Below are 26,513 nucleotides of genomic sequence, written 5' to 3'. Positions count from 1 at the left end.
CTCCCCCATTGCATCTCTCTCCTCCCTCTCCGCATCCCTCCCCCTCCAAGGTGGCCTGTACAAGAACACATTGTTTACGGACACAATCTTCTGTTTACGGAGTCCCATTTTTTTATGTAGTTCTTAATCTTTTCTGTCTTTAAGTTCAAAGCAGACTAAGTATCATGTACTGATGTAGGTATACAGGATTTTGCATCAAATATTATAAATCCATACACCATCTCTCCAACTTATTCTAGGAAATGAGGAAATACCAATTTCATTTTTCTGAGATGTTTGGCTAGGCTCCAGTAGTATTTGGCTCTATTCCTGTTGCTTTATGACCTGATTTTTAAAACAGAACTTGCTTTTGAAAGTTTCATAAAATAATGAGCTGGTTGTACTGTCCACTGTTGAAAGTCTCTTGCACAATCATTAACTGTTACAGTGAAAAGATGGCCATATGACACATCATGCCTGTGCTAGATCTTTGAAGGAGTTAGCGAATTAGCCCTATCCCCACCCCTTTTCCCATACTTCTGAAAGTGCTTCTTATTCTAGTATTTATTCAGTTTCATTCAAGAAAAAAGTACCATTGAGTCTGCTTCCATTGCTCCATAATCATCATTGGACTTCATGTAGACCAACATCATCTCCCTAGTTCAGCTCATCGATGATTTGGAAAGAGAACATCACAGTAATGCCTGATAACTATTGCATTTTCATTTTCACTGAACCTGAATGCAACCACCATAGTCCCTTTTTCTGTTTAGAAAGGCAATGAATACTGAATTTGTTGGAAGCACACAGCTGAACAAACGTCTAGTAATGACTCTGGTTTCAACCCTCTTATGGAATTTGGACTGTTTCTAGGACCAAGTATTGAATGCAACATTCTTTTAACTATGATCTTGTGTGTTTTCTCTTTCCTCTTAGAGACCAATGATTACGAATGTGAGGATGAGGTATGTACAACTACGTTCTGTGTAGTTAATACATGATTGGTAGCAATTGGCATTCAGTCAAATCCTGCCCCAAAATAGATACAGCAGATGATGGAAATCTGAAATAAGAACAGAATATGCTGGAAATACTCAAAAGGTTTACATCTGTGGAGAGAGAAACAGAGTTAATGTCTCAGGTCAACTTAAACCATTAGTTTTGGCTTTTCTGTTTGAAATTGCTCTGTTGATTTTCCAAGAGTAAAAATCCCTCTAATTCCATAGTTGTGAATGAACTCTTTCCTGAAACAGACTCAAAATTTGAGTTTAGGAAAAAAACTGTTATGGAGTGTAGAAACAGAAACTATTTCCATGACAGGGAGAGTCTAGGACAAGGGGATATAATAAAATTAGCAAGAGTGTTCAAGGGTGATATCAGAAATCATTTCTTCAAAGGAAAGGTAAAGGAAATCTGGAACTCTTTCTCCTGAGTGCCAATGAATGCCGGAGATTAACTGGAGCTTCCAGGATCAAGAATGACTGGTTATCAGTGTGGAGAGATACCAAGGGATATAGAGAGAAGGCAGGTTGAAGATATTAATGTTAAAAACCACTTGTGATCTAATAGACACTTGAAGGGCAGAATGAGATCCTGCTGTCCATGGACCAGGGACATCAAAGCCATTTGTTGTGGTGCCACCAGCTCCACACCTGAGATCAGCCACAAACAGTGGGAATAGAAACTGAGACTCTTGTGATAGAACAGAACAGTACTGCACAGGAACAGAGCCTTTGACCCACCACATCTGCACCATGATGCCAGGCTAAACTAATCCCATCTGCCTGCACATGGTCTGTGTCTCTCTATTACGTACCTCTTCATGTCTCTGTCTAAATGCCTCTAAGTATTGCTATCATATCTGCTTCTACCATCTCCCTTTTGTTTTAGTTAAGGTCCATTCTTGCTGATTCACTGCCATTAATTATTACTGAGTGATACTTAAACTTTTTTCAGGTAACTTTTCACAGTATCTTAGCAAGCTTCATCTATGTCACTAATTTTGTTTTCTTTTTCCTTACAGTGTCAGCTCCAAGCTTTGTTCCCATCAATGACCTTGGAAGGTCAGAATGAGCACCATTTGTTGTTGTTTTTTCTCTTGGTAGAGGAAATAGGGGAGGGAGGAATGATTTGTCCTATTGAGATGGTGAGAGGTTACTGCTGAGGAATGGACTTGCATTTATATGATTACTATAAGTATCAAATGTTCCCAAGTCTCAGACTGTACAGAGTAAAAGTCCATCTACGTTGCCCCACCAAATACTTCTCATTCAGGTGCAACCTGAGTTAAATTCTAAAGCTTCCTCTTCATTGTCCCATTAAATGCTCAGGACCAGTGCAACATGAGTTAAATATAGAGTAACCATGACAACATTAAAGGAAGCAATTGTTCCCACTCCTCCTCATTTTCCTGCAGTCTTTACCTTCTCACATGCCCATCAATTCCACTTTGATTCTTTTGCCATTTGGGGTAATTTACAATCACCAATTTTACCTACCAGCACATTTTTCAGATGTGGGAGGAAACCAGAACCCCTGGCAGAAACCCACAAGGTCACACAGCGATGTGCAGACTCCTCAAGATCAGGATCGAACCTGGGTCCCTGTAGTTGTGACTGCCACACCACCATGCTGCTGTCCCTCTCTATCAAACACTCCTCGTTCAGATGCAGCATGTTAGATGTGGAGTAAAACACCCTCTTCGGTGTCTCATCAAAGCTTCCACCTCCCTCCCCCCCACCCCGCCAGGTGAGTTTCAGTGTAGGTTAGATACAGAGATACAGAGTAAAGCTCCCTCTACACTGTCACATGAGAGTCCTCTTCAGCCATTCTCTGTTGCATCGTTGCTTTTAGGAAGTGTATTTTCAATTTTCTCTTTGTCTTTCTCATACCAGATGATGTCAGCCTACCACCGTACCCAACCCAGACCTGGCCGAAACAGGAGGTTGCAGTGTCGGATTCCTGTATGAATGGAGGACTCTCAAACCCAACACTCCCACAGGGGGACCTCTCTCATGCAAACCTTGATCACAGTGAACTCTCGCAGCCTAACCTTGCTCATGGGGGGCTTGTTCAACCAAGTGTCCCTCCAATTGCTCAAGGAACTCTTAATCCTCTCCCACTGCAGCAAGTGGATCAATTCCCATCACTGACCACGTCTGAAATTTTTATCAACTCTCTGCCACGTAAGTTACTCTTCTTCCTCATTGGCTTCCTCTCACAATTTAGGGAATACAGGAAACTCACAGAATCTTTCTGCATGTTTTGAAGGCCTCCAATATACCTCCAGTATTTAGGAAAGACAGTACTTCAGAAAGAATTGATCCTCTCCTCTTTTCTAAACCTGTAGGTTTTAACTTTGGCCTGGATGTTAGCAATGTACAGGCTTACGTCGGCCTTACATGTATAATTATACTGAAGAAACTGGAATTGATTATTGAGAGGAAAATATTAAATAGAGCATTTGGAGCATAAAGATTCAAGTAGGTCATTTGGATCGCTTCTGAGCTCTAAATTCTGTGTAATTTTGTGATTAGCATTGTTACATTTCCGGTCCTTAACAGTTGTTTAGAAGTGTCGTTTGTTTGCATCACAGCTGAGCTTCATCCTGTCAAAAGACTGGTACAAATAACTTGCCAGCAGGAAGTAGCCCCTTTTGTTAATCTCTTTCTCTCTACTCAAAGTACCTTTTTATGGTCTCATAATGACCTAAAGGCTGATGTAATGCACACAAAATGCTGGACACTGCTCTGAACACTGGCTCAGAATGGCCTTCCATGTCAGGAGCAAATGTAAATATGAAATAACTCCTTGTGAGTTCCCTATTCTAAGCAGTCCCTCCTTAATTCTCTGTTGCATTTATCAGTAACTCTCCTGCCTTAATCACTTTGGTTCTGGTCTCCTTTGAATGAGAATCTCCACACAAACTCCATGAGACATTCATAATTCTAGGGGCGTCTTTCAAGTCACCTTAGCATTCTTTTTCCTGACAGATATAACCTCTCTGTTTTGTTGTCATTGATCTTTCTTTGCACTTTCTCTAATGCCTCCAGTATTATTGCCCAGGTCTGTTCACAGGTGGCCTAACCAAGGTTCTGTCCCTTCCTTTGATACAGTGACTGACCTGGATGTGAAGTTCCAATACCGAGGCAAACAGATGGGATCATTGGTCACTGTCAGTAACCCTCATGGCTGTCGCCTGTACTATGGTGACTTAGGCCCTATCCCAGACCAAGTGGAGCTCTTTGGACCCATTACCCTGGAGCAGGTCCGTTTCCCCAGCACAGACCAGTTGTCTCATGAGAAGCAGCGACTTTACACAAACCACCTGCTGGACGTCATGGACCGGGGTCTGATCCTGGAGATCCACGGGCAGGATATCTATGCCATCCGTCTATGCCAGTGTAAAGTGTATTGGTCGGGACCCTGTGCTAATGGAGCATCAGGACCTAACCCCATTGAGAGAGAGAAGAAGATCAAGCTTTTCAGTTTGGAGGACTTTCTTAGTCGTGAGTTGACTACATTTAAATGTTAATACTTTATGTCGGAGCTATTCTGTTGTTTGCTGCAATTCCATGCTGCACCTGGGAATGGAATTGTTCCCATTTTTGTTAGTTCTAGCTCTGGTATCTCAGGTTATTGTACTTCAACCCAACAATTTTCCTTGTCACGAGCCTCCGAAGAACATTTGCAGATGGATCAGTAAATACTGCACGTTTCACAATGGGTAACATGGTGGCATGGCAGTTAGAACTGCCTTGGCTCCAGGGACTCTGGCTCAGTTCTGTTGTCTGTGTGGAGTTTGCACATTCTCCCCGTGACTACTTGGGTTTCCTCTCACAACCCAAAAAATTGTTGGTTAATAGACTGGCTACTGCAAATTACCACTTGATATCAATGAGTGACAGGAGGAGCAAAGGGTGTTGATGGGCATGTGAGAGAATAAATCCTAGGATTACTGAGAAATTGGGAGAGGGGCAGTGGGACTGATGGGATTGCTCTGCTGGGAGCCACTGTGGACCATAATTAATAAATACATTTATTAATATTGGGTTATTTCAAAGGTCCTTGCAGCTAGTTAAACAATTGCTTTGAAGAGTGGTCATTCCTGCAATGTTGGAAATGTGGCAGAAGATTTGCTTGGTGCAAGGTCCCACAAACAGCAGCTTGATAATGAGCAGATAATCTGTGTTTAGTGATGATTGCAGATTAAATATTGGCCTGAATACAGAGATGTTCTCCATGTCTCCACCTTGAATAGTGCCACTGGATGCTTTAATGTCTCCCTGAATGAGCAGATGAAGATTTAGTTGAACATTGCAACAAAAAGTCCACAACAACATCTTTCATGCACATAATCTTAAAAAGATGCTGGGAATCTGAAGTATAGCAGAAAATGTTGGAAATACCCAGCATCAGTGGAAAGAAAAACATAGTTTCAAATCAATGATCTTTCATCAGAACTGCAGTCATATCACAGCCTTCAGTTAAAATACCTTGAGTTGCTTCAGACCAGCAGTTTGAGCCATATAGGTAGACGTTAGAATTTGATTACAGAATAAGTTTTAAGGTGAGTCTTAAAATAGGAGAGGTAGAGAAGCGAAGAGATTGAGGGTGGAAGTTCCAGAGCTTCACGTCAAAGTGGTTGAAAGTCCGTACATCAATGGAATTATTAAAATTATCAGAGATAGCAGAATTGGAGGAACTCTGAGATCTGAGAGCTATTGGTTGGAGATTAGAGGGAATCAAGTTTATTATCACTGACTTGTATGATGTGAAATTTGTTGTTTTGCAGCAGCAGTACAGTGCAGAGACAAAATTACTGTAAATATACAAAAATAAATGGTGTAAAATAAAGGAATAATGAGGTAGTGTTCATGGACTGCTCAAAATCTGATGGTGGAGAGGAAGAAGCTGTTTCTGAATCGTGAGTGTGGGTCTCCAGGCTCCTGTACCACCACCTCCCAGCTCATGAAAACAAGGATTAGGCTTTAAAATTCTAATGTAGAAAAAATATTTTTAATAATAATATTTTTCTTCCTACAAATTATTAGTCTGGTTTAATAGTTAGCACCCTTTACTCTGAGCTGCATTGCAGGCTGAGCACACAATCTGGATTAGTGCTGGAAGGCAACAGCATTCGGGTGATGCATCAAACCTTGGCCCATCTCTCTGTTAAACCAGTGATAGAGTCATAAGCTTCCAGTTGTCCTGAGTTGGCATTACTTCTTCAAACAATACCACCAAAAATAGATTAGCTGCTCATTCATTTCAATACACTTTGTGGGACCAGTCAACACACAACAGTAGCTGCATTGTCTGTGTGATATGGTTCCTTAAAAATGTTAGCCAGGACTTTCTCCTCTCATTTCTTCTGAATTTTTTTTTATATATATTGCTCCTGAGAATTGAGCTGCTTTGTAAAGGTTGCCCGTGCCCAAGGGTGAAATCTTCTTGAAGATCGCTTTGTTTGCCTCGGATGAGGGTGTCTCCATCAAATTGTAATTTTCACGGTAGATTTTCCACCAACATAGACTTAAGTTCTGATCACCTTACCACATAGGTGGTCTGGATATCTGTGGTCAGATTTGGATGTTGTGATCAACTGTAATTCTAGGACAGCTCTGCAGAACAAGAGCTATCTCAAACTCCTCTCCATCATCCACCAATCCCACAATTGCATGTATGCTCTATCATTCTTTCTCTCAGGTGCAAGATACAAAAACTTCTGAACTCTTGTATCTGAAAAACTGAGATTGCCTTTGCTTCAGCTCTTACTACTGTCTCGTCTCTTATTCCCAAGGGGAGAGGATAAGAAAAAAGAACAAAAAAATAAGGTCTATGGCAGACTGAAAGATGACCATAACCAGCAGTTGTTATCCAGAAGAAATGGGAGCTCACTGTTAAGTCCAGGATGCTGTAGTTTTGACTTTTGTAAGATACTGTTGATCGAAGTTTTGAAATATTTAGTTGGTCCATGGCCTCAGTAGTTTTTGGTGGAAAGTTGGACCATGTCCCTCTTTTGCGAACTGGTTGCTTAAGGTGATGGTGAATCCATGGGTTTGCGTGCCATATCTATGGTAGGTATAAAATGTGAAGGGGCACAATGGCAATACCTTCTGATGGAAGAATAGTACGTGACTCAAGCTTTCTTATGACCAATGTACTGTTCTAACTTGCAATGTTTTCTGTATTTCACAGAATTGATACTGTACCAGAAGGGGCAGGTGAGTGTTGCCCCGCCCTATGAGATCCAACTCTGCTTTGGTGAGGAGTGGCCAGATGGTAAACCCAAGGAAAAGAAGCTGATCATGGTGCAGGTAATGGGTTGGTTTGGAGCTGGGGAAATGTTCAACCCCTCTGTATAGGAATCCTGTGAATGCTGAGGGAGGACAGGATTGGTTGAATCTTGCTGATTTTCTTTGCGTTGTACACAAAAAACCATGAGTAAAATACCAAGAGGTTGCTGTCAACATAGAGAACACATTCTTCTTGGGAAAGATGTCCGCGTCTAGATGTAGCCCCATGAGGTAACCCTATTGTCTGGATGCTCTCCCTAGAACAAATTCTGATAGTTGCATCCACTTCCTGATTTACCCACAGTGGGTTCCACTGTCTGGATCCCTCACTGGTGGGGAACCATAAAGCTTTCATGTGCTTTTCCTCAGGAGGATCCAAATGTCTAGAAACTTTCCCCATGAAGCATCCCTGTATCTAGACTCTCTCCCTCTGAAACATCACTGCCTACGTACTTCCCTCAACTTAAATATCCTCATTGTAAGATATTCACTACGAGAGTTACAGTGATGTGATTCATGAGATTCCTACTGTAAAGATGTTTCTAATATAAAATCTGCCGCCTTCATTATATTTTGTTTTGCATGGTTGTGACATAACATTCAATCTTTTCCTTTCCTCCCTCGTGGCTGATTCAGGTGATTCCAGTTGTGGCACGGATGATGTTTGAGATGTTTTCCGGAGAGCTGTCATTTGACAGTGGGAGCATCAGTCTCCAGATTTCCAACCCAGACCTTAAGGACAATGTGGTATTTCAGTTTAAGGAACTCCATCGGTTGCTGCAGTCCCAGCAGGGCCATGGGCAGTGGCCAATGCAACCTGCTAACCCACAGTGAATTATGAAGCCCACAGCAAGAGGAAACAAACCCTCCAGAATACTGCCAAGCTTTTTGGGTCATGGCTCTAAACCTGCTGCTAATATCTTTCAAGAGGAAAGTTCAAATGCAGACAAACCAAGGAAACCACCAGAACGTTACACACCTAATGCTGGAACTGCCTGAGTGTGCAGTTTGAAAATTCCTCATCATGGATTTATGTATTTGCCTCTTCATTATCGCCTTCCCTTAAAGTAAAAGGGCTGCTTCATCCTGCTTCTGTCAGACTGCAATACCATGGAGGGAATAACAATTGCTCAGAGATAACTCCTACTTTTTCCTTGTTAAGAGAAACTTATCTGTATCTAATTTCAAGGCCCAGAATTGTGTTCTGGTGTGAGATCCCATGCTGTACAAATTGCGATCTGTAAGCTTTGAGGAAAATGAGTGAACTTCCCATAACAGAACACTGAGCGGACACTGTGTGACACTCAATTTGTAACTACTGCTTCCTGGCGATTGCTACTATTGTGATCATTGGCCTGATTCAAGTTTGAAAGCAACCAGAGCTACTAACAACAGAATACCCATGTATCTCTCTGGCACACCAACCCCTTGCACTCTCCAAATTTTAATTGGAATGCTTCTGCAATACAAGTCTTCTGTTTAATATTTTTTATGGATTTCTTTCTGGATTTGTCAGTTTGTATATTTAGAGCTTCAGGATTATCTATTTCTTCAAGTTAAATTTATGTAAAATGGATCTGTGGGTATTATATGAGTATGTATTAACCCTAACCAGCTATCAGTGAAGTGGGAAATGAGAGAAAGGGGTTTGTCAGTGTTATTACCTGAATGGTAGGACTCTCACACAGAAGTTAGTGATTTAGACTTTCTAAACGTGGCATGTGGCTGGTGAGAGCTATGTAACAATGTAGTCTCGGTCTGTCACTGTACAGTATTGATGGACACAGGACTGTCACTGTAACACTGGGATGTGGTACATGTGGGTAGAGTTCTGTCAATTTACAATACTGGGATATGGTTCTCATGGGAGCAGATCTGTCATCATGTCTCTTGGGCACTATATTGCTGGGTCTACCCCTGTATAACACCAGGATACAGTACTGGTAGATAAGGGTTGACCCCCCCACCATATCACAGTGATACAATATTGGCAGCTACAGGTTTATTTCTGTGTAACACCAGGGTGTAGTAATGCTGGTTACAAGCCCATTCCTTTATAACACTGGGACACTGTATTAGAGGGTATAGGTCTGTCACTGCATAAGACCGAACAAACACAAATGGGAGTAGGCCATGCTGTCTCTCAAGCCTGCTCTGATATTCATTAAGATTGTATCTAATCCTACTATTGGCCTCAATTTCAGGGTTTTTTTTTTGCCTTATTCTCATAATCCTCAACTCCCCATAGTCCAAAAATTTTGTCTATCTTTGTATATCACAATGAAGTACAGTGATGGATCCAGACCAGTCATTGAATTGTAAGTGTACAATGCTCTTGGCTACAGTCCTGCTGTTTCAGTATTGGCTTGCAGTACTGCTGGGTTAAAATTTATCACTGCTTAACACTTGTTGGTTGCTTGTCTGCTGCTGTGTAACACTGGGCCACTGTACTGGTGGGTACAATTTGCTCATCCCTACCAGCATTCTGGCAAATCTCTTTTGAGCCTGCTCCAAGGCCTTCATATCCTTCCTAAAGTTTGAAGCCCAGAATGGAACACAGATGTGCAGCACAGGTGTAATCAGTATGAAGGAATTTGGAATTGGTTTATTATTGTCATTTGTACTGAGGTACAGTGAAAAACCTGTCTTGCAAACCGATCGTACAGGTTAATTCATTACACAGTGCATTGAGGTAGTATAAGGTAAAACAATTCAGAATGCAAAGTAAAGTGTCACAGTTACAGAGAAAGTGCAGTGCAGGTAGACAAAACGGTGCAAGGTCATAACTAGGTAGATTGTGAGGTCAAGAGTCCATTTTATCATGCAAGGGAACCGTTCAATAGTTTTGTAACAGCGGGATAGAGCTGTCCTTGAGCCTGGTGGTACTTTCAGGCTTTTGTATCTTCTGCATGATGGGAGAGGGGAGAAGAGAGAATGTCCCGGGTGGGTGGGGTCTTTGATTATGTTGGCTGCTTTACCGGGGCAGCAAGAAGTGTAGACAGGGTCCATAGAGGGGAGGCTGGTTTCCATGATGTGCTGAGCTGTGTCCACAACGCTCTGCAGTTTCTTGCAGTCATGGGCAGAGCAGTTGCCATACCAAGCTGCGATGCATCCAACTAGGATGCTTTCTATGGTGCATCAATAAAAGTTGGTGAGTGTCAAAGGGGACATGCCAAATTTCTTTAACCTCCTGAGGAAGTAGAGGCACTGGTGCTCTTTCTTGGCCATGACATCTACGTGGTTGGATCAGGACAGGCTATTGGTGATGTTCACCCTAGGAACTTGAAGCTCTCAACCCTCTCGACCTCAGCACTGTTGATGTAGACAGGTGCACATGTACCTGTGTGGCCAGATTCTGCTCTAACTCCATCTACAAGTTTGCAGATGATACACCGTAGTGGGCCGTATCTCAAACAGCGATGAGTCAGTGTACAGGAAGGAGATAAAGAGCTTAATGACATGATGTCATGACTACAACCTTTCCCTCAATGTCAGCAAAACAAAAGAACTGGTCAATGACTTCAGGAAGGGGGCTGGTGTGCATGCTCCTGCCTACATCAACATTATTACCTTGCTTTTGTTATCTCTGGTTGTTTGTAAAGCCCAGGATCCCCTCTGCCTTTTTGATAGTTTTACCAACTTGTTTTGGGGCCTTTTTAGTTTGTACATGCTCTGGCTTCTATGGGTTTCAAGTTCAGTGTGAACCAAAATGATCATCTTCATGAAGGCCTCTCATTGCCTATTTCCGTGAACAGAATCTATGTCCTTGGTGGTGCATTAAAACTATCCAAACTCCTGTCATCACAATCGATCCTCTGACCCATCCTTCTGACAGGGACTTAGTTATTTGCAATATAATTCTATGGGCTCAGTGCTGGGTCCTTTATTTCCTGTGGTATATTTCAATAATTTGATATATCACAGTGACGGCATTTGGGATACTATATTGGACAAGCATTGAATACAAAGGCAGGCCACAGCTTGAGTTATATTGACTGCATATAGTTCTGTCACCACATTTCAGGAAGGATTTCAAATCACTTAGAGAAGATTCAAAGGAAGTTTCCAAGGATGCTGCCTGCCATGGTTCTTTAGAACATCTCAGGTTCTTTAAAGCAAAGGAGGTGGAAGTGAGATTTAATTGTGGTTATAAAGTTCAGGGATGCTTGGATAGGGTGAATAAGGCTGTTTCCCTCAGCAGAGAGAAATTGGGGACATAAAAGGGTTCAGAGGGAGTTGGAGATTTCTTTCAGCTGAATTGTGGTAGGTAGTTGAAGCTTACTGCCTGAAGGTCGATTGAGGGAAATGCCCTCCCTGCATTTTAACAAGTACTGGGACAAGCACCTGGTACCATGGATCAAGAGCTGGTAAGTGGAATTAGACAACATCTTGGTTTTCCTAGCATAGGCTGGATGGCCTTCTGTGCCATAGTCAATGATTCTAATTCTTGAATTAACCTGTCTGAATCACCTGATCCCCTTGGAGCTTGCCATTCTGTGATTTTTTGCATTCTCTCAGGAGGTTGTATAAATTAGGTTGTGTTAATAAGCCCTGCAGCAATGGGAGGCATATTCCCTACATCCATCCTGTGTACCATTCATTCAGATTTTGACTGAGTTATGAATTGTGAAATAGATAATTGTAAGTTGTTGACTTTCCCTCAAAGTACATGGCACTCACTGGAGAGCAAGCCTGTGCTTGCACTGGTCCTCCCTCTATCACAAAATGGTTTAGTGCACATTGCTTATTATTTTCTGCTGTAATCAAAACATTCATTTGGTAAGATTGATATTGCACTAGGGGAATTCCTTAACTTCCTCTTTTTATTGTCACTGATTTAGAACATCTGGTATTTTTGTGCTGTTTTGTTTCTTTCGGGGGTTGAACTGAAGTATTTTTTTGGCTGAAAACAAAATTCATTTCACTATGGTTGGTGCTGCTCTTCCCTATTTGGACAATTATGGGGTGGTAATAGTAATTTAGGGTTGGACATCCAGTACGGAGACTGTTACAACGAGACTTGTTTTATTGCCATGTACTCTTTCTCATCAGGGGTCTAAAATGAACAGTGCCAAAAAAAAATGGCACCTGTCTGATCTAGAACAAAACCATAAAATGCTAAGACAATCAGCAGGTCAAGCAGTATCTGTTGAGAAAGAAATGTTAATGTTTCAGCTCAATGGCTCATCTAACGTGGTGTAGAAATCATGCCACCTGCTCGTTGTAATGATTTACTTAAGTGTTAATTATTCAGTAGCATTCTTTATCATAACAGCAGATTTTGTGAATGGCTAGCATCAAGCTTGTGGGTGCTGGCTACAGTCTATCCTTGCCTCAAAGAGTAAGTGCTTCCTGGCTGTAGCAGGTATTGGAAGTCATTGTGGAGGTGTCTGTGACCTGCCAGAAAAACATAGAGCACAACATGGGAGAGAGTGGCTTCATGATTTTAAAACACTGCACTGGAAGATGGTGAGGTCAATCACAAACATTTAGAAGGCTGTCCAGACATGCATTCACTAGGTGAATGTTGATGCCAGCAGTAAAACCCTATATAAAGTCCTGCAAGAACTTCAGTGACTGTGTATGTTGCTGGTGCTTTCAGTTATCACATCCCACAAATTCAGTGCATTACACCACACATCTATCAATCACCTGCCAATAATCTCTATAAATCAAGACTTGGCCCTAACATTCATATGTTACACTGTACCCTTACATACTTAACATTTTTCCAAGCCTCTTAAGCACATCTCACTGCTTGCAGATACTCAGCCATGCTCCAAAACATACTGCAGACAAGGTAGCACATATCTAGTCCTAATCTTCCTCCTCCTACTCTTCCCTCATCCCACAATCTCTTCTGAATTACATCATCCAGGTGATTCAAGTGTGGATCTCTGCCTTCCCCCAGATCTTATCTCACCTTGCCTTTTGCTGTAAAACAGATGGCCAAGGACTTTGACCAGGCCAAGCTTGATAAAAGGGAAAAGGGAGTGATGATAAAGCCCCACTTACACTGAATTGAAAAAGCCACCAATTCAGGCACACTGTTGAGGGAGGAGATGCAGGTGTCACTGGGCTTGAACAGTCTACCGCTAGATCAGGTGAGAGGGTAGCTCAGGTACCAGCTCCCTACAGAGAGAACATGTACAATTTCCACTGCAGCAGACTCCGATGATGACTTCATTGGGATAGCCTGCAGGGCAAAATATATATTTATGCACAAAATATGTGTATTGGTAGCCCTATTATAATTATGTACATGCTTATTATGACACAAAAGGAGGTCATTCAGCCCATTGGGTCCATACCAACTCCCACAGAACAATCCCATCAGGCAAAATGCCTGTGGCCATGATATTGTCATGGTGCATGTTGTGCTGTGTAGGGTAATTGAGGAAGTTGAATCCCAGTTGTGATACATGTGGTGCCATAATGCAACAAGCATGCAGTGAATTCTCACAACACCACGTGCTCACTCCTTTTGGCCTGGGAGAATGATGTGCATTCACTGCCCCTGGAATTGACCATCTGTGACCTCCCTAATGCAATGATGTGCAGTAAACCATGATTTGTTGCCGACATCACCAACTGCAGGAGCCCACACATAGATTTCACAGCTGCTGTTATCTACCAAAGGGCATGCAGTTTGAGATGTGGCTGAAGCCTGTGGAATACCTCAGTGAGGACGTTCTTATTGAAATGTATGTACCTAGATTCTTCTAGAAATGCTCAATTCTGGATGCTCCCACAAGAGGAATCATCTTCTCCATATCCAACTGTCAAGACCTTTCGAAATCTTATGTACTTAATCCAGTCAGCTCTTCAGTCAGTGGATACAACCCCAATCTGCCCAATGGTTTCTAGACAATTCACTGATTTCAAGTATGTTCAGTAAACCTTCTTCTCTGAACTGCTTCCAAGATGCTAACATCCCTCCTTAAATAAGGAGACCAATACTATACATAATACTTCTGTCTCTCAACATTTTTCCTACGTACAGATTTTACATTTACCCACATTTGTCAGATCTCTGCCCATTCACTTAGCCTATCTCTGCATTCCTTTGTCCTCTTCACAACCTACCTTTGTGCCACCAGCAAATTTAGCAACTATACCTATGGTGTTTTTAGTCCAAGCCATTGAAACGTGAAAAGTTCAGGGCCTGGCACCATCACTGTGGCGCACCACTCAATACATTTGGCCAACAACATATGACTCATGCCTACTCTCCATTCTCTTAGCCAATCAGTCTGCTATCCTCACAATATGTTGCCTATATGTTTCTTCTCCCTATAATGCTAAAGTCCTAATGGAATGGTTACTGAAGCACTCATACATGTGACCAGCAGGTAACTGTAGAAGCCCTAAAGTCAGATTAAACTTGTTCAGCTCCTGCTTCTCTTCCTGCAGACTTCAGTAAAGAACCACATACAGTTGAATGAAAGCAACTTCCAGTATTTGTTCAATCAGCATCTAACCTGAAAGTACAGTCTACTTTTAAATCATCCTGGTGAGGTATCCTATCCAGTAGTGTGATGTTAATGTTTGACATTAGTCCTATCAGGTTCCAGTTTTTCAATGTTGGCATCAGTTCAGCATTCCACACTGACCACACTCTGTTTACTCTGCATTTTTCAGTGATTTTTTTTCAGAACCAATTGTACCAACACCCTTGCCAATATGTTGGCTGCTGTGATTTGCACTACAAATGTGTCTGGGTGAAACAATATTTCATTAGAAAGAAGGTGATGGTTGCACCTAAGCATGCACACTATACAATTGAATGTTGTCACTGAGCAACACTCACGCAGCAGAATCAATGCTATCCCTAATACACTCATTCTGAAACACACACAATGTTACTCCCTTCGTACCTGACATGTGATTGATCCTTTCTTCCAATATTACAGCAATGTGGAGTCATCATTACTCTGTGTTAAATACAAGGACGACAAGTATTTTAACACAACACCCCTACTGAGAATTGGGACAAAACAAAACAATTAGAACACACAGCAGGTCAGGCAGCATCTGTGGAAAGAAAGTCAGAGATAATGTTTCTGGCCAAAGACCCTCCTTCAGAACTGGGAAAGAGAGAAAATGTTAAGATTTAAGTTGCAGAGAAGATGGAGGAGGATTGGGTAGGACATTGTAGAATATCTTTGATAGAGTGAGGTCAATGTTGTCCTGGGGATCAAGTTTATGGAGGTCATCCAGTCTAGGGTTAATGGGAGCAGTTAAAGAGAGTAAATGAACAAAAGCTATGATGGCAGTTAGAGAGGGAGAATACAGTCAACAGAATTATGTGGGGTGTGAACCACAAGGCTATAGGACTTGCCCAACAGGCCAGACTGTGGGAATGGAAAAAGGCCAAGTCAATATCATTGAGGGACTTACAGCAGAAATGACCAGTTCTGAGGCAAACACAGAAAGCAAGTTACCTAAAGTTGTAGGATTTATATAGAGTCTAAAAGGTGAAACATTCATGGAGGTGCTGTTCATCAAGCTAATGTTGGGCTTCGTTATAACCATGCAGGAGGCCACAGACAGGTCAGACTGGAAGTGGGATGGAGAATTAAAGTGACAGGGAATAGTAAACTTAGTGTCCCTATGAACTAAACACAGGTGCTCCGCAAAGTGGTCATCTGATCTGTGTTTGGTGTCTCCAAGGTCGAGGGAACTGCATTGTGAACACCTTATGCAATACAGTAGATTGGAAGAAGTGTGAATTAAATTGCCACTTCACCTGGAAATTTGTTTGGGTTCTGGGAAGGTGACAAGGGAAGAGGTAAAGGGGCAAGTATTATATCTCCTGTGGTTGCATGGTAAAGTACGGCAAGAAGGGGAGTGGTCAGTGGGGACAGAAGACCAGGGAATCACTTTAAACTGCTGAGAGGGGAAGATGTAAGATGTGTCTGCCAGTAGAATCTCATTGAGCTGGCAGGAATTGTGAAGAGTGATCCATTGAATAAGGAGGTTGGTGGGGTGGAATGTGAGGACCAAGGGAACTCTGTTGTTGCTCTATCCAGGAGGAAAAGGAGTGACATCAAAAGAGCAGGAAATAGATGAAATATGAGCAAGGGCTTTCCAACTATTACAGAAGGGAAACCACTGTTCAGGAAGGAAGGAAGACCTCTCAAGAGTCCTTTCAGGAGGCTGAGTGAAAGTACATCTGGTTGAGATAGATGTGGGTGTCTGTGAGCTTGTGATGGATTTTTGTTGCTAGCCTATGGAGATGAAGAGATCCAGAAAGGGAACAGTTGGAGATGGACCATGTGAAGGTGAGAGCAGGGTGGAAATTGCAACATAAGTCATAATATTTTTGAGTTCTGTTTGCATGCAGGAAGCAAGAGCAATGCAATCATCAGTGTACTGGAAAAACACTTGGGGGAGAGAGCACGACTAGTCTGGAGAAAGTGAATGGTGTTAAAAGGAGAAGTTGGTCAATGTGAAAGTGAGTTCAGCCAGGCTACTGAGTGTGTTGGCAGAGGGGAACAGTTTTGATCTCTGTTCAGGGAAGAAATGGAGGGTGCTCAGACCATCCTGATGTAGGGTAGAGGTGTAGAGAGACTGTCCCAGGTTAAGGTGAGCCACCTCAGACTAGGGAATTCTAAACAGTGAATATAATGGAGATATCAGAGGTGTCACAGATGCAAGTCAGGAGAGACTGGACCAGAGGAGAAAGGATGGAGTCAAGGTGGGGCAGGAGCAGGCTGAAACAATTGGTCTACCCTGAAAATCCTGCTTTTGGAGAATTGGATGATTAGTTCAACCTATTTAATCTCCATAAGCTTCAGTGAAAAGTAAAACTGCTTAATGCATACTGGGTTTTTGAGGTAGATGGGACGTCACTAAAGATTCACAATTAATCTTGATCAAATGATAAAATTTCTAGCTGGGGAGAAAAGCCTCATTTTGCCCTGGGCAGTATATTAAACTCATAGCCACAGCCATAAGCACCTCTTGTATTTCGGGTTTGGTCAGTGATTAGAATGAAGTTTTGACTCTGATCTGTTAGGCATGAAATCAGGAACATGATAGTTCTCTCTCATCCAGAAACCTCTCTTTTTAAGCAATTCTTGTACATGCTTACCTGCAAAAACATGCACTATACCACATTGAGGATTGTAGTTACTCAGGGGCCCTAACTTCTCTCTTATTTACCTGTGTTAACATTCCCTATAAAATAGAAAGTGGGAGTTTTGCAAATCCTATATAAGGGAGTCAATTGCAGTTCAAGGCCCCTCAATGTAAGAAAGGGGACAATAAAGATATATCAAAAATTAGAATAGGAATGAAAAGATACAAAGGGAAACTCTGCTTTTAAATCCCACTAACATGAGAAATATAGTTAGGGTGACCCTCTCTTGGGCTGAAACATATTGTTATCCCGGTTTACCAAAGGATTCAAAACAATTCTAAATTAACTCCCTATAATTGTTCTAAAATTGAATGACTATCTTGGAAAGAACAAGATGAAAAAATAGTATTGAAATGGGGAGGTTCTTCCAATTCCAAAAGAAAAAGTACAATCAAAGGCCTGATTAAAAAAAAAAGTGTAGGGGGCAACATAATCTGAGTTGAAAAGTGAACACTCATGATTGCAGTTCTGGGTGAGTACAGTTCTAGGTGAGTACAGGATGATGCTTGCTAGCAACTTAAACCCACCCACATCTCCAGTACAGTCTGTCAAATAGCCAGCCAGAGAAGGTTTAAAGTATAATTCCAATGGTTATCTATAAGGAATTACATTCAGCTAGTGGTAACATGCACAAGGAGAATTTCCAACACTCCCCTTCCACTTGGACTCCCCCTTCTGGCCTTTTATCCTCCTTAACCTTTTTATTTCCAATTGGCCACATGACATTGACTGCCTTGACTTCTCCACTCCCATCACCATTCCAACCTCGCGCCCTCCCAATGTGCAGCTCTCCGCTCACTTCAGACCAATCCTGACCTCGTCATCAACCCCGCAGACAAGGTTGGTGCCGTTGTGGCCTGGTGTACTGACCTCTACTTTGCAGAGACCAGACACCAGCTTTCTGACACCTCAAGCCTTCCTCTGGACCATCACCCAGACTATTACAGATCCATCACATCAGATCTCCTCTCCACAACCTCCAACCCCAGCTCTGCACTGTCCATTTCCATCTCTTACCCAAGATCCATAAATAGGACTGCCCCACTAGGTCCCATTGTTTCTGCTTGCTTTTGCCCCACTGAACTCATTTCTTCACCTTGGACTCCATCCTGCCTCCCCTTGTCCAGTCCCTTCTCACTGACATCCAGGACATCTCTCGTGTCCTCCACCATTTCATAATTTCCAATTTTCTGGTTCCAATCTGCTCATCTTTACCATGGCTATCCAGTCTCTATACATCTCCATTCCTCAAAGAGGTCTTGGGGCCCTCCATTTATTTCTTGAACAAAGACACAACCAGTTCCCCTCTGCTAACACTCCTAGTTGGTTGGGAGAACTTGTCCTCACCCTCAACAACTTCTCTTTCAGTTCCTCCCACATCAAATGTGTAGCCATAAGCCCCAGCTACACCTGTCTTTTTGTTGGCTCCATGGAATGGTCCTTGTTCCAAACATACACTGGCACAAACCACAACATTTTCTTCACTACATCAATGCCTGCATCTGTGCTGCTTCCTGAACTGATGCATCATCACCTGTGGCCCCAACTTCCCTACACCTCTTCATGCCCTCAAATTCACCCAGACTATCTCTGACACTTCTGTTTCTGGATCTCCCCGTCCCCATCTCAGGAGACAGACTTGCCACTGACATTTTCTATAAACCCACCAACTCCCACAGCCACCTCAACTACACCTCCAGCCTCCTGTAAGGATTCCATCCCTTTTACTCAATGTCTCTGCCTCCACCACATCTGTTGTCAAGATGAGGCCTTTCGCTCGAGAGCTTCTGAAACGTTCTCCTCTGCCATAGTTGGAGTCCTTAAATGCATTCCCTCCACCTCCTGCACATCTGTTCTCACCATCCCCCTTTCCCCAAAATAAATCATAAGAGTTACCTTGGTCCTCACCTTTCACCTCACCAGCCTCCACATCCAACACCTCATAATCCGTCATTTCCACCAGCTCCCCACTACCAGTCACATCTTCCCATCTCCTCCCCTTTCTGCAGGAACCACACTCTGTGACTCCCTGGTCTGCTCATCCCTCCCCACCCAGCCCTCCCTGTCCCCTGGCACTTTCCTCTGCAACCATAGGTGTAACACCTGTCCCCTCACCGCCATCCAGGGACTCAATCAGCCCTTCCTGGTGAAACAGAGGTTCATCTGCACCTCTTCCAACCTGGTCTACAGCATTTAGTGCTCACGATGTGGCCTCTTCTACATTGGTGAAAACAAGCTGACTAGGTGATTGTTGTGGAGAGCACCTCTCCTTCCCAGTCCCATACCAACCTGTCTGTCCTCAACCTTCTCCATTGCTATGGAGAGGCCAAACACAAACCTGAAGAATGCCTCGTATTCTGCTTGAGTAGCTTACAACCTAATGGTGTGAACATAAGAATTTTCCAAGGTAACCCACACCCCCCAATGTTCTCTTCTCCCCCCACCCCCCCCCCCCCCCCCCCCACACACACACACACTCACCTGTCCACCTGGTTTTCTTCTCCCTTAATTCGCTCTCCTGTCCCCTCCCCCCACTTGGTTCCATCTACCCCTCATCCCCTTTACATCTGGTTCCACCTCTCACCTCCCACCCTGTTTCCGTCCCCCAAGACTGCTGTACACTGGCAATCTTTCTACTATCCTCACTCCTGATGCAGGGCCATGACCCAAAAAGTCAACTTACACCTTTTACTCCAGATGCTGCCTGACCCGCTGAACTCTTCCAGTGTTCTGGTCTCATCAACCTTCCTCTTTTTCTCCTTTCCCTATTTGTGTTTGCTTAAATTGAATTATGTCTGTAACTTTACAGTTCTCTCAAAGGGTCACCAATGTAAGAAATGCAAGCAGGAAGCCATACCGTGCCACAAAATTGGTGTCCATTCAATACTATCATGCTGGATCCTGTCCTTTAATTCCCTGTTTACATTTGACTACACTAATGATCAAGCAGTCACAATCCCCTTGGGCAGAGAATCCTCAAGGTTTACAAGTTTCAGAGTAAAGCAGTCATAAGTACCAACCTTTCACCCTGAAATTAAGCCATGCAATTCCAGTCAATCCTTTAGAATATTTTTTCTAAACCTCAATATCAGACAACCTTAAACTCTTTGCATAGGAAACCCCCTCATCCTAAGAACCCTGGAGAATTTATGCTGCACTGCCTCCAAGGCAAGTAGATCCTTCCTTTGGTAGAGAACATAAATGCATACTGAACTCTAGATGTAGCTTCATCAACCTCTACACAACCGCAGATGTCCTTACTTTTGCAATCCAACCCCCTTGCAATACAACCACCATTCACCTTCCTAATGACTTGTTGTACCTATATCAACTTTCTACATTTTATGAATCAGATACCTCCGTATACCAACATGTAGCTTCTCACCATTTAAAAAAATCAATTGTACCAAAATAAATAACCTCACATTTTCCTACATTAAAATCAATCTGCCACTTTCTTGCTCACTCAACATGTCCAAACCCCTGGTAATCTCCATTTTCATCTCTGCTCCTTTTCTCACCTAGTTCTGTATCAGCATCATACTTGGAGACCTTGCCCATGGTCCCTTCATTTAACTCACTATTGACTGTAGATAGGGAAATAGGTCTAATGCTGACTCTTGTTACATCCCGTTAGCACCAGACTATCAATATGAAAATAACCATTTATTCCCACTCATTTTTCCATCCATCAACAATCCTCTATCCCACAATCCTGTCAGCCCTTATTTTATTTAACAACCTTTTGCAACATAGACAATATGTAGTAAACTTATCTTACAAGATACTTCCTCAAATAATCTATTAGATTTGTCAAACATTTCTCTTTTATAAAACCATAGTTGACATAGAAAACCAAGATATGATTATGCAAAATACCCCAGTGTCAGATTCTTAACAAATTTCACCAACTTCCCAACAACTGATTACAGCAATGGAAACTTGCTTGAAGTAGTGGAATTGTAGGAAGTGCCATGTGAATCACCTGCTCATAAACTGAAGGAGCAAACCTGGCATGACCAAATGAATGACTCATCAATACATATGGGGTGTGTGCCTTGCCCTGAGGAAGAAGTTGGGAATCAGCCCCTTGCAGTGGCCTCCACAGTAACTAACACCTCCCCTTCCCATATAGCATCAGCCATTAGAGGAGGTGGAGAAAATTATCCTACTTTAAAAATGAATGGAGAGTGGTGCAATTTTCATCCTACAAGCCACTCATCAAGATTTGAAGTTAACATGCAACTCCTAGTCCAGTGTGTTGCAACGTTGTGATGGGAAGGTTAACCTCTTTACCCAGAGAATGGTGTGAAACTTACTAACATATGGATTAGCTGAGGCAAATAGCTTTCAAATATTTAAGACCGAGCCAGATAATTGCCAAAGAGAAAGCAATAAAAACAGATGTTAATAGGGTTAGATAACATTGAGTGCAAGTAGGCTCAAGGGGAGCAAAAACTCTGGGCATGGGTTGAGTTTGGCCAAATGACCAGCTGCTTTTCTGTAAATTCTGCACAAACCATTGTAAAAAAAGACACACAGATTTATTATTCATTTTTTTTTTATTGTTCTCGAGATGGCTACAACACCAGACGGAACAGCACTTGCATACGCTCAAATCTTCACCCACCCCCGGGATTACATCCCTCCCAGCCAGCTTGACAGCACAGTCCTAGTATGCTGCCATAAAACAGCCAGTGCCCACTCACATCATCACTCACTACTTTTCTCTTGACTTGTTCAGTCGTGGTTGCAATCTTCACAATCACCGTGGTAAAACTTTTCCACATCCTCCTTTCCCCGATTCCCACCCTGCCTCCTGCGCATTTTGCTAAAGGTTGGGCTCAGATTCACAACTCCACGTCCCAGAGATCCATGGCTCCATTTTAGGAATTTTGGATTTTGTGTTTTCTTTTAAAACTAACACTCTTCCTAGAATTTTTAAGTTGTCTCACAGCTGGAGTTACACAGCCAATATTGCCCTTAGTCTGTTAATCATGAACACTAAATGATTTTCATTTTAAAAGTCATTAAGAAAGTCTCTTGTGCAGTGCACAGTAAACTCCCCTGCCCTCTTCCCACCCCACCAAAAAAAAAACAAAACAAACTCCTCCCTGAAGGAACTCTGGTGGATTAAAAGCTGGTTTATTCCAGATCCTCCCTTTTACATACAAGCTCAAGGCAACTGAATTTCCACTGCCAGTCATTTTGGCAGCTGTTCATTCATGCTGTTGCTCCTCTGTTGAAGCCATCTTGAAGCTGGGAAGGGGAAATAAAATCCTGGACTTCCCCCAACCCCTCGCATGCCCTGATGCACAATGCCAGGGAAGCTCCAGCCATATGGCGTTATGCAGTAGGGTGTTTGGCACTTCTCGCGCAGGCTACCGACCTCTGCTTGTGATTGTTTGCCCCATTTGCTCTTGCTGGTACCCAGCCATGGCGGTTTGTTTAGTTTATATTTGCATTTCCAGTCTGTTTGTTTGAGATACGGTCCTCTGTGGAAAGAATAAGTGATACATTTTGAACAATTCAAGAATAAAACTGGTAAGAACAAAAATCTAAGAAAAGCTTCATAATGCTTGTTCATGGATTGACCTTTCAAGTTCAACTCCACACATTTACAAGGGATGTCCATTGGGGTAAAGATGGTATGTGAGATTGTGAACAACCCCAACCTGGTCCCACTGCACAACAGCCTATTCAACAGCATCTGTGTTTGCAAATCACTTCTCAGAACACCAGACATTGGAGAAAAAGGAAATGGAAGGTACTGAAAACAGAGAGGACTGGCCTTGGGTGGGATGGTGAGGGAGAAGGGATTACTAGTAGGCAGGTTTCAGTCACACAAAGATGTTGAAATGTTTCTCCAGGACGAGGTCACAGTTGGGGTGACAGGAGGCTAGTCTGGGAGGAGAAAGGTCAACAGAAGAGCAAGATGGTTTACAATCATACTCAGAACTACTGATGTGGGAAATGCAAGAAGTGGTGTTCCTCTAAGGTTTGAGCAGACCAGAGTACACTTCCCTGTATCTTACCCAATGAACAAACTAAAATTCTTTCAGTCTAAAATAAGATATATTTATTAGTCACATGTACATCAAAACACACAGTGAAATGCATCTTTTGTGTGTCTTTTGGGGGCAGCCTGCAAGTGTTGCCACACTTCTGGCGCCAACACAGCATGCCCACAACTTCCTAACATGTCTTTGGAATGTGGGAGGAAACCGGAGCACCCGGAGGAAACCCATGCAGACACAAGGAGAACGTACAAACTCTTTACAGACAGCGGCGGGAATTGAACCCAGGTGGCTGATGCTGTAACAGCTACATTACCGTGCCTGCCAAAGTTGACGAAATTGTTGAATTCCTCTATACCAACTTGGTGAGGGGACATTCTCGGTATTGGATGAACATTCTGGGCGACTGGGCCATTCATGCCAACTGAGAGACATCCAATCACCCTAATCCCAGCCTATTTTGTGGAACCCAAAGATAAAAGGCCTAACAGTCAATACAAAACCCACCAAACATTACTTTTTGCTTGCTGCCATTGAGCCAACACCACTTTCCTTGGATTCCATGGCTTTTACTTTTCTGATGTGAAACCTTGTCAAAAGCCTCACTAAAATCTGTGTGGACAACAACAAACGCAATGCCTATATTCCTTGGTACCTCTTCAAAAATATTAAATTGTCATTCAGGAACATCCATATCTTAAACCCAAAGCTGTGTGGCTCAATTTTCTAAATCACATTTAATAACGCTTTTAGAAATTTTTTTTCTAATAGTTTTCCCACCACCAGGGTTAACTTGACTGGCAAATAATCAAAGACCCCACCCACCCGGGTCATTCTCTCTTCTTCCATCAGGTAGAAGATTCAGGAGCCTGAGGGCATGTACCACCAGGCTTAAGGACAACTTCTATCCCACTGTGGTAAGACTATTGAACGGTTCCCTTATACAATGAGATAGACTCTGACCTCACAATCTACCTTGTTGTGACCTTGCACCTTATTGCACTGCACTTTCCTGTAACTGTGACACTTCACTCTGTATAGTTATTGTTTTTACCCGTACTACCTCAATGCACTCTGTACAAACTCAATGTAACTGCACTGTGTAATGAATTGACCTGTACGATCAGTATGCAAAACAAGTTTTTCACTGTACCTTGGTACAAGTGACAATAATAAACCAATACCAATATAGCTACAGTTTAATTCTTTCCCCCTTTTTAAAATGAGAGAAACTGAAAAGTTCCACATTTTATCAATCTATACTGAATGTGCTGAACATAAAACTCATAGAAACACACAGCACAGAAACAGGCCCCTGTGGCCCACCTGCTCCACGCCACCCACGATGCCTATCTATGCTAATTCCCATTTGCCCCACATTAGGCCTATTATTCCTCCATGCCTTTCCTATCCAAGTATCTGTCCAAATACCTTTTAAAACACTGTAATTATATCTGAATAAACCACTCCCTCCAGCAGCACGTTCCAGAAATTCACCACCCAGTGTGTGGAAATACTACCCTCAAATCTTCTTTAAAGTTCCCCCCTATCATCTTAAACCTGTGCCCTCTAGTTCTAGATTCCATGCCCTGGGAAAAAGTGCAGTCTAACCAATGTTTTATACAACAGCAGCATGCGCCCCAACTCTTATACTCAATGCCTCAGCCTATGAAGGCAAGCCCTCCAAATGCCTTTTTTCACTGCCTTGCTAAAAATGTCCACTCAAGATGCTACTATTGGTCTACATGCTGGACAAGTTCTGAAGAGAAATATCATTTAGTGCAGCCAGCTTCTGCTGGCAACCTAGTGAACCTCTACATGCACTTGGACACTGAACGTGAATAGCAGGTAATACTTTCAACAGTTCAATGAACATAGAACAGTGTACTGCCAACCAGTACAGTCCCTTCGGCCCACTATGTTGTGCCGGACCTATTATACTCCACGATCAATCTAACCCTTGCCTCCTACACCGCCCATAACCCTCCATTTTTTCTTACATTAACTTGCCTATCTACGAGTCTTTTAAATGTCCCTAATGTATTGGCCTCAAGCACCACCCCCAGCAGTGCATTCCAGGCACCCACCACTGTGTAAAAGATCTTACTCTGACACCTCCCCTCAACTTTCCTCCTCTGACCTTAAATGGATGTCCTCTGGTACTGGCCATTGCTGCCCTGGGGAAAAGGTGCTGGCTGGCTGTCTGCTCTATCTATGCCTCTCATAATTTTATACACCTCTATCAAGTCACTTCTCACCCTAGCTCGGTCAACCTTTCCTCATAAGACATGTTCTCGAATCAAGGCAGCATCCTGGTAAATCTCCTCTGCACCCTCTCTAAAGCTTCCACATCCTTCCTGCAAAGCGACCAGAACTGAACACTATACTCTTAAGTGTGGTCTAACCAGAGTTTTACAGAGTTGCACATTACCTCGAGTGTCTTGAACCTCAATCCACCAACTAATGAATGTCCCCAGAAAATAAGGGGGGAAGGAAGAGAGAACAAAGCAAATAAGTGAGGAAAGCAATACATTTTGGAATGGCACAGAGGGAAGCATGTTGCATAATCCCACTTATCCCTCTCCTGTGGTCCCCAGCCCAGGGCCCCCCTCTACCCCCAGTCCCCATTCTAATGTCGCCCTGGCAACCCCCAATTCAGTGTTCACATTTGGTAGATGCAATAGGTGAAAGCATGGAACAGTTTATTTAGTGGGGAGCAGATGGCCAAATTAGAAAAATGTAACATGATACATCTGAAACAGAGAAACACATCTACTGGATCCTCAATTAGAAGGTTTTACAGGACATATTACTGCCTTCCTCCAGTTGATTCCATGCATTTTTGTGATTATGAGCCCAAGTTCTTACCTGGGAGACTGATGCAAGTCATGGATTTGTGAACACAGCTATCGGAAGAGGCGCGTGAAATCTCTCAAAGCCCAGCAAACCTTTTTACATTCATCAGCACTGCAAGAAGTGCAGAAAAGCATTAAAAAGCAACTGAGTACTGAGTCAAATCAATCAAACTTCCACACCCCCGGATCAAATCAACATGGTCCAGGGATTAAATTAATG

General features: G+C 42.7%; 2 protein-coding genes across 6 annotated transcripts in view; one reads left to right on the top strand and one right to left on the bottom strand.

The window, feature by feature from the left end:
• LOC127580465 (interferon regulatory factor 6-like) overlaps positions 1 to 8,755 on the top strand; it is a 49,478-nt gene extending 40,723 nt beyond the window's left edge. For all 5 annotated transcript variants that reach the window (XM_052033974.1, XM_052033978.1, XM_052033973.1 and 2 more), the window contains 6 exons: positions 916 to 944; positions 2,003 to 2,042; positions 2,874 to 3,164; positions 4,095 to 4,487; positions 7,180 to 7,298; positions 7,914 to 8,755. In XM_052033974.1, the coding sequence (XP_051889934.1) occupies positions 916 to 944; positions 2,003 to 2,042; positions 2,874 to 3,164; positions 4,095 to 4,487; positions 7,180 to 7,298; positions 7,914 to 8,111 (1,070 nt within the window). In that variant the 3' untranslated portion in view covers positions 8,112 to 8,755. The remainder of the gene's footprint in view (positions 1 to 915; positions 945 to 2,002; positions 2,043 to 2,873; positions 3,165 to 4,094; positions 4,488 to 7,179; positions 7,299 to 7,913) is intronic.
• A 12,200-nt stretch (positions 8,756 to 20,955) lies between these two features.
• LOC127580507 (transportin-3-like) overlaps positions 20,956 to 26,513 on the bottom strand; it is a 48,606-nt gene continuing 43,048 nt past the window's right edge. Inside the window, 2 exon segments of the mRNA XM_052034085.1 lie at positions 20,956 to 22,916; positions 26,307 to 26,405. Of these exon segments, the coding sequence (XP_051890045.1) occupies positions 26,345 to 26,405 (61 nt within the window). The 3' untranslated portion in view covers positions 20,956 to 22,916; positions 26,307 to 26,344.

This window comes from Pristis pectinata, chromosome 19, assembly GCF_009764475.1.
Source record: "Pristis pectinata isolate sPriPec2 chromosome 19, sPriPec2.1.pri, whole genome shotgun sequence".
NCBI lineage: Eukaryota > Metazoa > Chordata > Chondrichthyes > Rhinopristiformes > Pristidae > Pristis > Pristis pectinata.
The sequence above is the reverse complement of the archived record's forward strand: the minus strand, read 5'-3'. Positions and strand labels throughout refer to the sequence as shown.